This window comes from Mandrillus leucophaeus, unplaced genomic scaffold, assembly GCF_000951045.1.
Source record: "Mandrillus leucophaeus isolate KB7577 unplaced genomic scaffold, Mleu.le_1.0 Scaffold537, whole genome shotgun sequence".
NCBI lineage: Eukaryota > Metazoa > Chordata > Mammalia > Primates > Cercopithecidae > Mandrillus > Mandrillus leucophaeus.
In genome coordinates this window covers 1,857,732-1,872,875 of record NW_012105775.1, presented here as the reverse complement: position 1 = coordinate 1,872,875, position 15,144 = coordinate 1,857,732, and the positions used below count along the sequence as shown (strand labels likewise).

The window sequence follows — 15,144 nt, the reverse complement described above, 5'->3', positions numbered from 1 at the left end:
ACAGCACCCGGTAATCTGCATTTTTACACACTCCCAGGTCATTATGGTGGAGGCAAACACAGATCACACGTTGAGAAATATTGGAGTAACCAAAAGCATACAGGGTTCGTATTTGAATCCAGCCTTACCATGTGTAAGCTGTGAGAGCCTGGGAAACTTACTTCTCTCAATCATAGGCTTTTCATCTGCAAAAGAGGAATAAATAATAAAACAGGATTGCAAGAGAAGGAAACAATGTAGCATCCCTGAGTGTTTAGCACAGTATCTGGCCCTGAAGCACTTAGCAATTGTTAGCAGTATTTTTATGTTTGTGCAAAATATGGATAATCAGAATAACATCAGTTGGATTTAATAAAGAATGCACTGGGCGGCTGGGCACAGTGGCTCACGCCTGTAATCCCAGCACTTTGGGAGGCTGAGGTGGGTGGATCACAGGGTCAGGAGTTCAAGACCAGGCTTGCCCAGATGGTGAAACCCCGTCTCTACTGAAAGTACAAAAATTAGCCGGGCGCAGTGGCAGGTGCCTGTAATCCCAGCTACTCAGGAGGCTGAGGCAGAAGAATCGCTTGAACCTGGGTAGCAGAGGTTGCAGTGAGCCGAGATCACATCACTACACTCCAGCCTGGGTGACAGAGTGAGACTATGTCTCAAAAAAAAAAAAAAGAAGAAGAAGAGCGCACTGGGCAATGTATGTAGTATGCCCAGTACAGGCTTTAGCGTATACTAGAGTATACTAAGTATACTAAGTCCTCTGTAAATGTTTCCTTCCTCTTTACATATGTGTCTTGATTCCTTACAGTACAAACTGCAAAGAGTGAGGGCTACAGCTTGTTATGCATTCTATTCAATTAACTGTTGCTACTATTCAGTGAAGACATTTGGTATCTACTTCAGGTTATATAGAAAGTATTAGGAATTATTTTTTTGTAAGTAAACCTTTTATTTTAGAATAGTTTTAAATCTACAGAAAAATTGGGAAAGTGATACTGAGAACGTCTGTATACCCCGTTCCCAGTTTCACTGTATTAACTTCGTGCATTAGTCACAACATTATACATTTGTTGCAATTAATGGACCAATATTGATACATTATTATTAAAGTCCACATTTTATTCAGATTTCCTTGGTTTTTACCTAGTATCCTTTTCCTGCTTGAGGTTCCCATCCAGGGCACCAAATTACATTATAATAGCTACCATGTCTCTGTAGGCTCCTTTTGGCTGTGATAATTTCTCAGATTTTCCTTAAGCCTGAAAAAAAATTAGTCTGATTCTAAAAGGAAACAGTTTCTGGGCAACTTAAAAATATATATAGGGTGAAGTGGATACTGGAAGAAATCCGAGGAACATAGACTGGCAATATACTAATAGCTTTTGATGATCTTGACAGTTTTGAGGACTCGTCAGGTAGTTTATACATGTTTCTCAGTTGGGATTTTTCTGATGTTTATCTCATGATAAGAATGGGATTATGGACTTCAGGAGGAAAACCACCGAGGTAACATGTTATATGGATCACATCACATCAGCGGGACAAGTTATCAATATGATTTGTCTCTGCTGATGTTGACCTTGATCACCTGGCCAACGTAGGGTTTATCCGAGGAATGATTTTGAATGACATGAAATAATTTCCCAATACTCAATCCTAAGAAATAAGAAGGTCAACTTAGTTTTAGTGGATCTTGATGAAAAGTTCTCAAATAATATTCAATTGTGTCTTTGCTCAAAATGGTGCTATTTAAAACAGAAACCATTGCCAATGATGCTTAATGTCTACCATTGATTAAAGGCAGAATGTAGATCACCACTCTTTCTGCTCTCTTTCACTGCCTTTGAGGGCAGTGTGAGACAGGAGGAAAATACGTGAACTAGGAGGTAGCAGAATGGAGTGCCCTGGAAGCACTTGATGAACACTTTGATGCCCATTTCACTGCCGTCTTGCCTGGACAACTGCATCTGCCATTTTGTCATGGTTCACAGATCTGAAAGTTACGAAGTTGGACCTAACATAAATTGTTCTGTAGAATTCAACGATAAACTAAGCTTAAACAATCGTATTTGCCTATTTCTTTTCAATTTTTAAAGTAGCCTATCACATTTCTGCTATATTTAAATTGACGTTGCATCTTAATATCTCAATAGTAACCGGTTGAGAATTATTTAACCCTTTGCCTGCTGCTTCTCTTCCATACGTAGAGAATTCTTTAAAATATTTCGAATTCTCTTGTATATACAAAGTGTGGATCATAAAATAGTTGCTGTTTAGGGTCGCAGTGGGGTGATGGGTGCCCACCCCCAGCTGTCCTTGTTTGCTCCACATACAAGGGGAACCAAAGAACATTACGAACGTTTAGGATGGCTCTGAATGCACAAGTGAACTGCTAAAGCTAAAGTAAAAATGAAATCATCGACAACCACCAAAAAATAATGTTTAATTAAACTAACTGACACCATTGTGAGAAACCACAAAACACAGCAAACCCTTGTGGCAGTGATGAGACTTCAACATACGTGACCATCATGTCACAGGGCAACAGCAGAGAAACGGGCAGGGAATGTCTGGGTTTTCTACACCTTCTGCAGGTAAAGAGCCCTGTTCTCTGCCCAGAATCCTTTGGAAAAACTGACCCCCTAAGACTATCACAGATGCTTTCCTTATTCTCTGAATTTGCTTCGCATGAGTAACGTTCACATTCTGTGTTTAAAGAGTGACGATTATGAATGAAATTTTGTGATGTCAGGCTGAGTCCTTGGGTCTTGAGAATCCAGTGCCACATGTATGCCTCCCTATGGTCGGTGGAGGAAGCCAGGCAAATGGGGCTCCAGTCCTTACTCTGCCATGCTGTTTTCTGTGCGTGAGGCCTGGGACAGTCTCTTCATCCTTATGTCTCAGTTTAGTCTTATCAAAAGGAGAATAGTATGTGCTTCTCAGGGTGTTCTGAGGGTTTTGCTACGTGAATACGCTTGAAATACATAGGACACTCAGTGCCTGGGATGCAGGAAAGGCCAGACAAACATTAGCTGTTGTGGCTGTTGTCGTTTTACATCAGTTGTCAAAAAGAGTAGCTGGTCAGGAGAGGGAGGCAGCAGTGAGCTATGATCATGCCACTGCACTCCAGCCTGGGTGACAAAGCAAGATTTTTTCTTTTTTAAAATAAAAAAATGCTGAATGTGGGAGAGACAGGAACATCTGTCAACTCAGCAGGTGTCAGGGGCTGTCTGCTGTTCCGGGGAATGAAGCCTGGAGCTGGCACATGCAGCAGAGCTGAGAGAGAGGATGGAGGCAGCCTGGCCAGGCTGTGCACAGACCTCAGGTGATTCCCCTTGAGGCTAAACCATGCGCCTCTACAATTTTCTCAGACACCCCAGCTCCCTTACAACAAAAACCTTTTTCCCCCCTTCACAACAACAGAACATTCGAAGCAGCTGACCCTTCCACTGTCTCTTAAGAGGATAATTAGGATGGCCTCATCACTTAGCCACACACACTGCTGCTTGCCACAGGCAGGACTCCTGGAGTTTTTGTTCGAGTCTTGAACCTTGCTCCTTCTCTGCACTGAGACTAGCACTTGGGTCATGAGATGGCTTATGGAGGTAGGGCTGATGGAAAATGCAAATGTGCACAGAGATCTGCTTTTGTGCAATAGCCTTGCAAGATGCTCCACAGCTGAATTCCATTGGTGCTCCCCACAGTGTATTTTAAGGTTAAAAGCAGATGGGGACTGATGGTGTCAAGTGAGTTTTTAAGAGATTATGATCAGACTTTAGCTGGTGGAGCTACTGGAATTTTTCTATTGAAAAAATTAAAAAATCAGTCCTTAGGAGATTTGATGATTGATTCATATGTGGAAGTAGGTATTGAAGAGCAGGGACATTTTATTAGCAGGTGTTCTCAGAAATTGAGGCAAACAGAAGGAGTGACCAGGCACAGTGGCTCAGGTCTGTTATCCCAGCACTTTGGGAGGCCGAGTCGAGCAGATCACCTGAGATCAGGAGTTTGAGACCAGCCTGGCCAACATAGTGAGACCCCATCTGTACTAAAAATACAAAAAATTAGCCGGGCATGGTGGCGGGTACCTGTAAAGTCCCAGCTACTCGGGAGGCTGAGGCAGGAGAAAGACATGAACCCAGGAGATGGAGGTTGCAGTGAGCCAAGATCATAACACTGTACTCTAGCCTTGGGCGACAGAGTGAGACTGGGTCTCAAAAAAAAAGTGGTTTATGTGCCTTGCGTTAGCAAAATGCTTATTATGGTTTGGGGACCCAAAACATAGGATGGGAAAATGTGGTAGCGCAGGAACATGGTGATGAGGGCAGGCTCTCTGTAACAGTGCTGTAAGTTTTGTTTCATAAATTACAAATACAAAGAAAACCTCCCCATGCCCAGTAAAGTTTGACTTGGAAGATTCAAAATAATATCTCAGACTGGTTAAAGGCCAAAGACTTTTAATTTTTAGAATAATGTATTTTTAACCTTTTAATACAAGAAAAAACTCAGAGCAAGTGGAAAGTAGCTATTTAATTATATTTCCTAAACCATGCCAGTTCGAGGAAATGTCTCATTTGCATGTGTATTTGTATACTGCATCGTTATTTATACCAACAAATTTATTTTGCTCTTCACTTGATGAGAAATGCATTTAGATGGAACGTGGGCTTTAGTTTCAGTTTTACAAAATGCAACCAAAGTATTCCTATACCCATTAATCTGTGACCTAGTTGGATTCAAAAGGAAATTTCATAAGAGTAGAAGTATTCTTAAGACTGAGCCTGGACTCCGGGCCAAACATAGCCAGCCTCCATGGACAGACTGTGTTTTCCTTCCTCTTAAAAGATGGTCTCAGAATAGGACGATTTCTATTATAGAAGCAGTGGCAATTTAAATTGCATTTCTAAATATAACATGTTCAAGGCAGTGACTTTAAAAATTCACATCTGAAACCATATCACTTTAATCCTTCCTTTTTACACTCGAGGCAGTTCATGAATTGCAAAAGACATTTTTCCCAATTCATTTTCATTGTGTTTTCCCCCCTGAATCTTATAAATTGTGCATTGATTTAGGAGATGTAAATTTTTTGTTGGCTTTTGCCCTGGAAAGTTGATGTTGTATCTTTTCCTTAATTTTTCTATCCCTTCAAGAAGAATAAAAAATAATTCTACTTTGCCTCATAACAATAGGTATAGGGATAAGATCAGGTCTGCTAAATATTTGGTACCCCTCACAGGGAAATGCTTTGTACGCAGTATAAATAAGACATTTTTAAAGCTGAATGACTCCACTGTGCTACACTGAGACATTTTATGTAATCTCTGCAGGTATAACTTTGTACCCATATGGTCTTGCTTTCTAAGATACTAGGAAATTAAAGCCCACAAATTATAATTCTATTTCTTATTAATAGTGGCACCCAAGTGTAGAGCAAACAGTGGTTTAAATTAGTTTTGCACTTGAAATGAACAAGATGAATACAAGTTTCACTGTTAGGGAAAGCATTGAATTAGATCTAGATTTTCTCTCAGGATAGTAATTAAATTTTCAGGTAAATCTTGTTGAGATTGATAGGCATAACTTTTTTTTGATAGTCTTATTCTGGTTTGACAGAATAAGAATCAGACTTTTTTCTTTTGTTGCTGTTTTTTTTTTCTCTGTGTTTGTGTGTGTCTGTGTGTGTGTGTGTGTATGAATTGTGGTGGTTGGGGGAAAATGTGTTATATGGTACGAGTTATAAGATATAGTGTAAATTACTAACTATGAGGCTTTTGTCATTTAATCAAAATAAAAGGTACCATTCAGAAATTGTGTTTGTTTTCTAGGGACACAACCAAATCATAACGTATAGCAGACCAATCTATTTTTGTGTGCTGTGTGGCCTTATTTTGCTTCTTGATACAGGGGCCAAAGCCAGGCACCCTCCCAGTTACATTGTGTATGGCCTGAAGCTCTTCTCTCCAGTGTTTCTCCAATCAGCTAGGGACTACCTAATAGGTGAGTTAATTACGGGCTTGTGGGGAAGAATATGGTGGGTGGGGGTATGTCTCCCTTCTGTCTTCTGAATTTCTAAGCTTCCTTAGTTGATCATTGGGTGAAGAGATGTGTATTTTCCTCTTGGCTCACGTATCTACCGAAGACTGTCTGGGAGCCCAAGCCTCAAGGCATCCAACTATGGAATTATTTTTAAAGGATTTTGATATTTATGACCAAGAAGTTGCAGCACTATAATGTCCATTATAATAATGCCCACTTTAATAATGCCCATCTGGGCTGGGCACGGTGGCTCACGCCTATAATCCCAGCACTTTGGGAGGCTGAGGCGGGTGGATCACCTGAGGTCAGGATTTCAAGACCAGGCTGGCCAACATGGTAAAACCCCGTCTCTACTAAAAAGATACAAAAAACTTAGCAGGACATGGTGGCACATGCTGGCAATCACAGCTACTCAGGAGGCTGAGGCAGGAGAATCGCTTGAACCTGGGAGGCAGAGGTTGCGGTGAGCCGAGATCGTGCCATTGCACTCCACCCTGGGCAATGAGTGAAACTGTTTCTCAAAAATAAATAAACAAATAAAAAAAATGCCCATCTGCAGAATAGTTGTTATGGTGCCTGCTGGGGATGGTTTTGCCATCGGGGTAGCAGCATGAATGGGCATGGTTCTCAGTCCAGGCGGAGACCTGGATACTCAGATCACCCAGTCTTCCACCAATCCCTTTGCTTGACTTAAGGTTGAGGCAGTATTTTATATAAAATGCTCTGTTTAAACAAGTCACCTGCATACTATATGGTTTTGAGTCCTGACTCTGGAGCCAAACTGCTGATGGTTTGAATTCCAGCTTTGCCACTCTACTAAGTATATGACTTTGAGCAAAACTTAACTGTGATATAAAGGCAAAAATATTAGCCACCTCAGAAATTACTGAAAGTTTTCAATGAGTTGGTATACTTTGACATAGAGAGCAGTGCTGGGCACCAAGCATCAGCTGTTGTTGTCCCTATTATGCAAAGTGGTTGCTCTGGTATTGACCCTGACTGCATATGCTCTGAGAATTCTTGCAGAGACATCCAGGGGTTTGCACACCTGCCAGTTTGTTATTGTCTGTGATCACATTGACCAGCTGAGTTGATAAAGGGTAGCTTCTACCAACATCACTAGCTGGATCTCTTGCTTGCCAGCTAGAAATCTTACTCAAGAGACTGTCAAAGCCTCTGGTCCCACATCATCCTTTCCCAACCTCCGTGACAGCCCTCCCGAGTCTCTCTAGTGGAACTAGGGAGATGCCCAGGTATGGTGTAAGCTTTGTTTGTGCTCCTTATAGGTGAAAACCCTGCTAGGCACTCCACCCTCCGGCTTCCTGTTCCTCTTCCTGCTGCATTGGTACTGAACTCTTCACTCTTTACTCCCCCCATGCCCAACCCACCACAAGCCCCCCTTTCTATGCATCCTCAACACATCTTTTCCTGTTACATCATGTGAGAAGCAGAGTAGCTTCTTCTTTTTTTTCTTTTTTTTTTTTTTCTTTTTCTTTTGAGGCAGTGTCTCACTCTGTCTCCCAAGCTGGAGTACAGTGACACAATCTTGTCTTACAGCAACCTCCACCTCCTGGATTCAAGCGATTCTCCAGCCTCAGCCTCCCAAGTAGCTGGAATTACAGGCATGTGCCACCACACCTGGCTAATTTTTGTATTTTTAGAAGAGATGGGGTTTCCCCATGTTGGCCAGGCTGGTCTTGAACTCCTGACCTCAAGTGATCCGCCCACCTCAGCCTCCCAAAGTGCTGGGATTACAGACGTGAGCCATCATGCCCGGCCAGAGTAGCTTCTTAATGCCAAAGGGTTACGTACCATGCTTCGGAGAACCTCTGAGTTCAATTAGGAAACAGAAACATGTTGGGAAAAAAATAACAGATCCATAATTTGATCTCCCAGTCAGTGCCCTCCTGCCCAAGAATATTTGCTTCTATCCTTCCTGATTTTTTTAGTTTACTTTTTTTTCAGTCCTATTGGTTGGAGCAAACACATACACAAGAAAGGCCTTCTGTCATTCTTATTATTTTATAACTTAGCATGCCCATATTCCTCACTAAGTCGGCTACAATGAAGAAATCACGGTTTGAGTAGACAGAGATGCTCACTCATGATTGCACACTTTGCAGGGCCATCCTTTCCTGCCATCTTCTTTTTGCAAACAGCAGTGTTGGAGTCCACAGCTCAAGGGCATACGAGGACCTGGAGATTAGAGAAGGAGAAAGCATAAAATAATTTTGTAAGATGTCCAAGAAACAGTTGTCTATGTCAAAATGCTGCCTTTTCTCTCTCTGCACTCCACACTCCATCTTGGGCACACCCAGCCATCTTTTCCTGGGATCTTGAATGTGGGTTAGTGTTGGTAGAGTGCCACCTCTTACAGGTCACAGGGATCTGTGGCTTGAGCTGGAGATGTAACTACTGTGACCCCTTCTCACCTCCTTATCACACATTGTGTGGTCCCTTCTCATCTCTGTCTCACACAGTGTGTTCCTTCTATTCGGAAGCTGTTTTGCGGCCTCCCCTGCCCTTCATTATGCTGGCTTATAACACCTTATTTCCGTAAGTTTGACCCCATTGTCTGTCCTCTCACTACCCACACTTTCATAGTCCTTAGTCCATTTTCTAGCAATCTGCTCGCATTGTTAATACTGAAATAATGCCTGTCTCTCTCACTAGCTTATTTGCTCAGAAAAGGCAAGGCAGAGACCCTGCCTACTTTCTTACCACTGAATCCTTAGCAGTGTCTGGCATTTAGAGGCACTAAATAAACATCTGTTGAAAGGATGAACTAATGAATATAAAAGTCTGTGTTTTTGTTTTGTTTTGTTTTTGTTTTTTTGAGACGGGGTCCATCTCTATTGCCCAGTAGAGTTCAGTGGCCCGATCTAGGCTCACTGCAACCTCTGCCTCCTGGGTTCAAGCGATTCTCCTGCCTCAGCCTCCCAAGTAGCTGGGATTACAGGCGCGTGCCATCATACCTAGCTAATTTTTGTATTTTTAGTAGAGATGGGGTTTTGCCATGTTGGCCAGGCTAGTTCCGAACTCCTGACCTCAGGTGATCCACTCGCCTCGGTCTCTCAAAGTGCTGGGATTACAGACGTGAGCCACCATGCCTGGCCGAAAGTCTGCTTTAAGTACTAAGGAGATTAATGTACAATAACTTTCGGAATACTTCCCATTCATAAGTTAGAGAAGGCTACAGTCTGTTTGGACCGTTTAACTCAGCACTTAGAATAAGTAGGGACTTAATAAGTGCCTTTGCCAATAATCTGTAGAAAGAAGTTTGGGGGCACGAAAAGCATGATGTGTCTTCCATTTACAAATTGCTTTTATGTACAGTGGTCTCTCCTTCGTTCCTGGTTTTTAAAATTTTTGTTTACTACTGTAAAAAAGTCAACTTTGGAATAAGTGTAGTTGTCTTGGTGTGGTAAACTTACAATGGCATTGGAATGTGATATGTTATTAAAGCTCAAAAAGTAAGACCTTAATGTCTTAAATTATTGGTAAAAGTCTAAGATTTTACTTTTAGCAATAACCCTTGTTCTAGAATATCCTACTAGGTATGCATATTCTTATTTTATTTTAGTTTTTATATCAATTTCATTAGGGATTGGAGAGGGAACATTCTTATCTTTTTCACTGGAATACCCTTTCCCTCATTAAAGCTTCTCCCTAATACATATTTTTGTTTGCTTGTCAACAGTGACAAGTAAAAATGGCGATAAAAAATCCAGCAAGCTGATTAAATAACTTCTGGGGTAAAGATAAATAGAAAAATAGAACAATAGCAATCCCTATGGAATGAATGTGTTAAACATACAAATTTGCACTGAGCAGGAAAAGGTTGCAAAACAAATTTACAACAAATGGGAGAGAAAGGAAAGAGGTAGAGGCTTACACTATTTTTCTGACTTTATGAGGGAACACAAGGGCAACTTAGTCATTTCTTCTTTGTGGACCTTATTCTCTCTACTCCCTCCACTAGCAAGGGATGTAAGCAGTCTAAAGCTGCTGCCACTGCTATATGGAGGAACTAGAAAGGAGAGAAGAAAAACATTAGGAGAAAACAAAAGGTTATTAGGAGGAAAAAGAAGTGTACAGATCTAGGAAGTGTAATGCTTCCTAGAGCCGCTATAACAAAGTACTCCCCACTGGGTGGCTTGGAACAACAGAAGTTAATTGTCTTGCAGTTCTAGAAGCCAGAAGTCCAAACTCAAGGTTTTGTCCAGGCCATGCTCCCTCTGAAAGCGCTAAAGAAGGACCTGTTCCGGGCCTCTCTCCTTGGCTTGTAGATGGCATTCTTCTCCTGTGTGTTCATATGGTCTCCCCTGTATGCGTGTGTGCCTCTATGTCCAAATTTCTCCTTTTCATAAGGACACCAGTCATATTGAATTAGGGCCCAGGTGGACCCTAAGGGCCTCAGCTTAACTCAATAATCTGCAAAGACCCTATTTCCAAACAAGGTCACATTTAGAGTTACTGGGAGTTAGAACTTCCACACCTTTTATGGGAACATAATTCAGCCCATAATGAGGAGCGTTTAAGAAAAAGGACAAGGCAGAAGGAAGAATTACGTCCATGTGACATCGTTTCCCATGGATTTATCATGCTTCTCATGCTGTGTTGGGTGCAAGTGGTCCTCCTCTGGCTGGTGCTAGGGAGCTTGGAGTGTTTCCTAGAGCAGTGTCTTGTTGGTGATGTTTCGGTTACCCACTGCCGCTCCTGGTTTCTGCAATTAAACCATCACCCTGTCAGAGCGGTAGGAGGGGCAGAGGAGAGGGACAGACAAGGAGCAAGGCCAGTCCAGTATCAGCAGCTCCTTTTGCCTCCTTGTGCAGAAGAGATCAAATGCCTGAGCCAGTGGTATGAGAGGAGTCAGGTGGACATGGGGCAGGTGGGAAGGACGGAGAAACTCCTTGTCATGTATAATGCAAGGAGAGAAGCATCTCAAAGAAGAAGGAAACGTCAGATGATTGAAGGAGGAGAAATTCAGGTGAATTAAGGAGGTAGAAGCACAGAATGATATTCCTACGTAATTTCTTTTTCTTTTATGATCCCTCATATATGTTCAGAATATTACTCTGTGCACTTTTGCTTTCATTATAAGAAAAAATGTTCTTTATTTTTATTCCCAGGAATAAGGTGAAAGTTATTCGTCCGCAGTCATTTCCTGTGTTCAGTCAGAGACTGGTGACCTCTGGCTGAAATTTACATTACTTTCCATTTGGGAAGCTTCAGCAAAAGCCTCTGAGTGAGACTGGCTTTGAAATTATCCTATGGGTGAGAAAGCCAAAAGGTCTCTGATTCTTAGTACCATATTTCAAAAGGAGCAGTAACAAAACTAGAGCGTGCCTGGAGGAATGTGTAGCCACATGGCCTATATGGGGTCTGGAAACTGGGTAATGGAACTGGGAATGTCCAACCCAGGGAAGAAACACTTGAGTGCTAGAGGTACCCACAATAGCTTCAGATCCTTAAAATGCTGCCGGGTTGAAGGGGAGGGATTTTATTCTCTTTTGTAGCCGTAACAACTAGTTCCAGCAGATAGCAGGTGGATTACAGCTCAGTACAGAGAAGCCAGTGAAACGGTTTGGGTTAGAGCTGCCCCACGGTAGAGTAGGTGTTGCTTAGTGAAATGAGTTCTCTGGCGTGGAAAAGCTTCAGGCAAGATGAAATGTCCATCAGTTGTAGCCCGGGTCCAAGCATTGGATGGGTTCTTTATCAAATGGCCACTGCTCTGTGTTTTTTATTTTTGTTTTTCTCAGACCTGAGAGTTTTATGTTGTATTTTTGGTCCTTAGGTTTATAAATCCCTGACAACAATCATGCATCTTCAAGAATGGAGATTGTAACTTTGGAGATAAGTGGAGGTTTTAGAACCAATTACTGGATTGTACTCACCTTTCCCTAAACACCCAGACGTCCCATTTCTATGTCTTGTTTAAAGGCTCATTTCTTGGCCTCAGTCCGTATGAGGTCAATTAGTTAATACACAGATAGAGCATATTGAAGACACACAGTATATACATTCACATTGACTTCAGAGGCTTTAGTTTTATCTCTGTGCCATCTTAATTCTGCCTGCTTGCCCCTCAAACCTGCAAATATGGTAATTTATATCACTCACATTTGATAAAATTGTGATAAATCAAATCACATTTGATAAAAAGTAGCTTAAGCTACTATATTTTTATTTATGAATTTTGCTTAAAAAGAAATGGAACTGTGCCAGAAGTTTCTGCCTTGACTATAATTATTAAGGAAAATAAAAAGAAAGAAGTGAGAGAAAATTATAGACCCACTCAGTGTGCTAACAGAAAATGTTTGTTCACAGGGAAAATTATGAACAGCCACAAAGACTTTAATTTTTCACTTCTGGGGAAAAAAAAGGACAAAATAATTTCAGCAATTTCAAGTGTCATTTTCCTAAAGTCCTGGTAACATAACAAGCATTTGGCTGCTTTTTCCTTCACGTTCAGTGCAACCTGACAGATGAGACACATGGACTCCCTCTTCCTCCCATTCCACCTCCACGACATTTATTTTAAAGACTAGAGCTTTCCTCCTCCAGTATGTTTTGGAGAGGATCTAGTGCATGGGCCTCTCTGTTGACTGCTGTTCTTCCTGTATTGTTTCATTAAGTTCCAATTCTACACCCACAGCCAGAGCATCTCCGGGGATGACTTTCTGGTATTTCTTACCATTTTATCTTCCTCATGCCATTTTTCACTGTCCTCTAATTCTTCTCACTTCTTTGGGTTTTGTTGCATTGGCTAATGTATTTCTTATACAGAATACCTCTTTATCCTTGATTTACCAAATAGCTCCCAATATTTGGCTTTGTCTTTCATGTGATTCCACACCTAGACTTTTCTCTGTAGTTCTTCATTCTCAGAGTAGTTTTTGTCACCCAGGCATACAGCATTTTGAAAGGTAAATAATAGATCTCATTGGACCTTCCCTCTGCCCCGATCTGGAATTGGCAGATACAGCATAGCACAAAATTGTCATTGCTGGGTTTTGACCCCAAAGTAAAGAGAAGCTCTTCTCAGTTTGTTTGAAATTTTATGGAATTTTGTGGATTAAAATTTCTATGTTCATGACTATATGTTCTGTAATCAAATTTCTGTTTATTTCTCGTATCTCTCTATGGAAACTGAAAAAGAAATTGTGTCTTATATAGTTATGTCTAGCATATCAGTATTTGTGCCTTTTTGTCTGCATTGATTGAAAAATAAACTGCTTTCGGGTGCTCTACTTTTTTACAATATAGTTGAAATCTTGCCACAAAAATTATCACAACAAAATCACCACCTATATCAAAACATGGCTCCAACACCAACCACAGCCCCTACTGTCATAGATAGCCATGTTCATGACATAAAATTTTTCTTTCACAAAGAGTTGGAACAGTTCCTCAGTACTTTGTTCTATAGTGAATTTTAACCAACTTTTTTTTTTTTTTTTTTTAAATATACTTTAAGTTCTGGGATACATGTGCAAACCATGCAGGTTCGTCACATAGGTATACCGACTTCTAAAAAGAGAACTTCAACATCTTTTGTGGGAACAGAATTCAACCCGAAACTAGGAGCATTTCAGAAAAAGGACAAGAGAGAAGCAAGAACTAAGTCCATGCAATATTATTTACCATCTTATGGCCAAAGGTGCTATTGTGCCCACGCAGTAACATTAAGCAACTATTTTAATCAAATATTCAGAGAATGGGTTGTGCAATGCTCTCATCCTTACAACGCCACTATGGGAAGTTAACATTTCCCATTTTTCAGAAATAACTGAAACAGCCTCACTTGCCATCCTCCTCCCGTTGTTCACTGTGGTTTGTGCATATTTTAGGACATAGTTCCAACGTCTAGACATATTGGATTTCAAATCAAATTTCCTTAGTTTTATTAAGGTTTACCGGTACCTAACTTCATTGACATACAACCCAATGATCAGGGACAGAAAGGAAGACAGATGTCTTATGGCACTGCTAATGGGAGTTTCTATGTTTCTCTGAAACCCAGCTTCAGTAGAATTAAGCAAGAGGCAACGGTAGGAAAGTTGCTGTAAAATGCAGCTCTACTGTAGTTTTCCTCCTCTAACAAAATAGTTCTCTGAAACATTGAATTATAACCTACACACGTTTTCTCCAGTTCTGCAATTGCATCATTCTGATGGGAGGTAGCATAAGCTCCCTCTCCTCAGCCAAGAGCACCTTCGTCTACCATGTGATCCATCTACCCTAGAATCCGTGTCACCCAGTGCTGAGTCAGGTAGTTCCCACTTGACAGCCTTGAGCGCTGACTTAACTCTGAGTTTCCAGTTGGTATTTAGGATGTAACAGACTCCGAGTTACTCAAGTGCTTGAGGGTACAGAAGCGCAAAGCAAGGACACTCCTTGGCCCCAATTTTTGCTCTTCTCTCGCATGCAGGAAGAGATTTCCGTAATTACTATCCTGTGATTTTTTTTGTCTGAGAAGCACAGTCTTGCTCTGTCGCCCAGGCTGGAGGACAGTGGCATGATCTCGGCTCACTGCAACCTCAGCCTCCTGGGTTCAAGCGATTCTCCTGTCTCAGTCTCCCGAGTAGCTGGGATTACAGGCACATGCCACCACGCCCGGCTAAATTTTGTATTTGTTTTTTCAGTAGAGGTGGGGTTTCGCCATGTTGGCGAGGCTGGTCTCAAACTCCTGACCTCAGGTGATCTGCCCACCTCAGCCTCCCAAAGTGCTGGGATTACTGGTGTGAGCCACCACACCTGGCCTGTCCTGTGTTTTTTTATGTTCCTGTAGTTTTCCTAGTTTCCTTTCTCTTACCCTCATCTCCCCCATGTCCAAGTCTACTCTTTCAAAATGAAGATGATTGTACTCTCACTCACCACCCCTGAAGTCTTTGTTCAGTCCTGGGCTGTGTGCATTCCTTTCATCAGTACATCTTTCTCAGGATCTTTCCTCCGGGTGAGAGGAGTCTGAGATTGGTCTGTGGAGGTTGCAGTGAGCCGAGATTGTGCCACTGCACTCCAGCTTGGGTGACAGAGGGCGACTCCACTTCAAAAAAAAGATTTCCTCCAGTATTCCTGGGTGGGATGGTGTGGAAGGGGAGAGAGACAGCA

The 15,144-nt window shown here is 41.7% G+C and overlaps 1 protein-coding gene across 1 annotated transcript in view; it reads left to right on the top strand.

The window, feature by feature from the left end:
* PCNXL2 (pecanex-like 2 (Drosophila)) overlaps window positions 1–15,144 on the top strand; it is a 345,612-nt gene that overhangs the window by 99,806 nt on the left and 230,662 nt on the right. Inside the window, exon 13 of the mRNA XM_011997321.1 lies at window positions 5,820–5,991. Within this exon, the coding sequence (XP_011852711.1) occupies window positions 5,820–5,991 (172 nt within the window). The remainder of the gene's footprint in view (window positions 1–5,819; window positions 5,992–15,144) is intronic.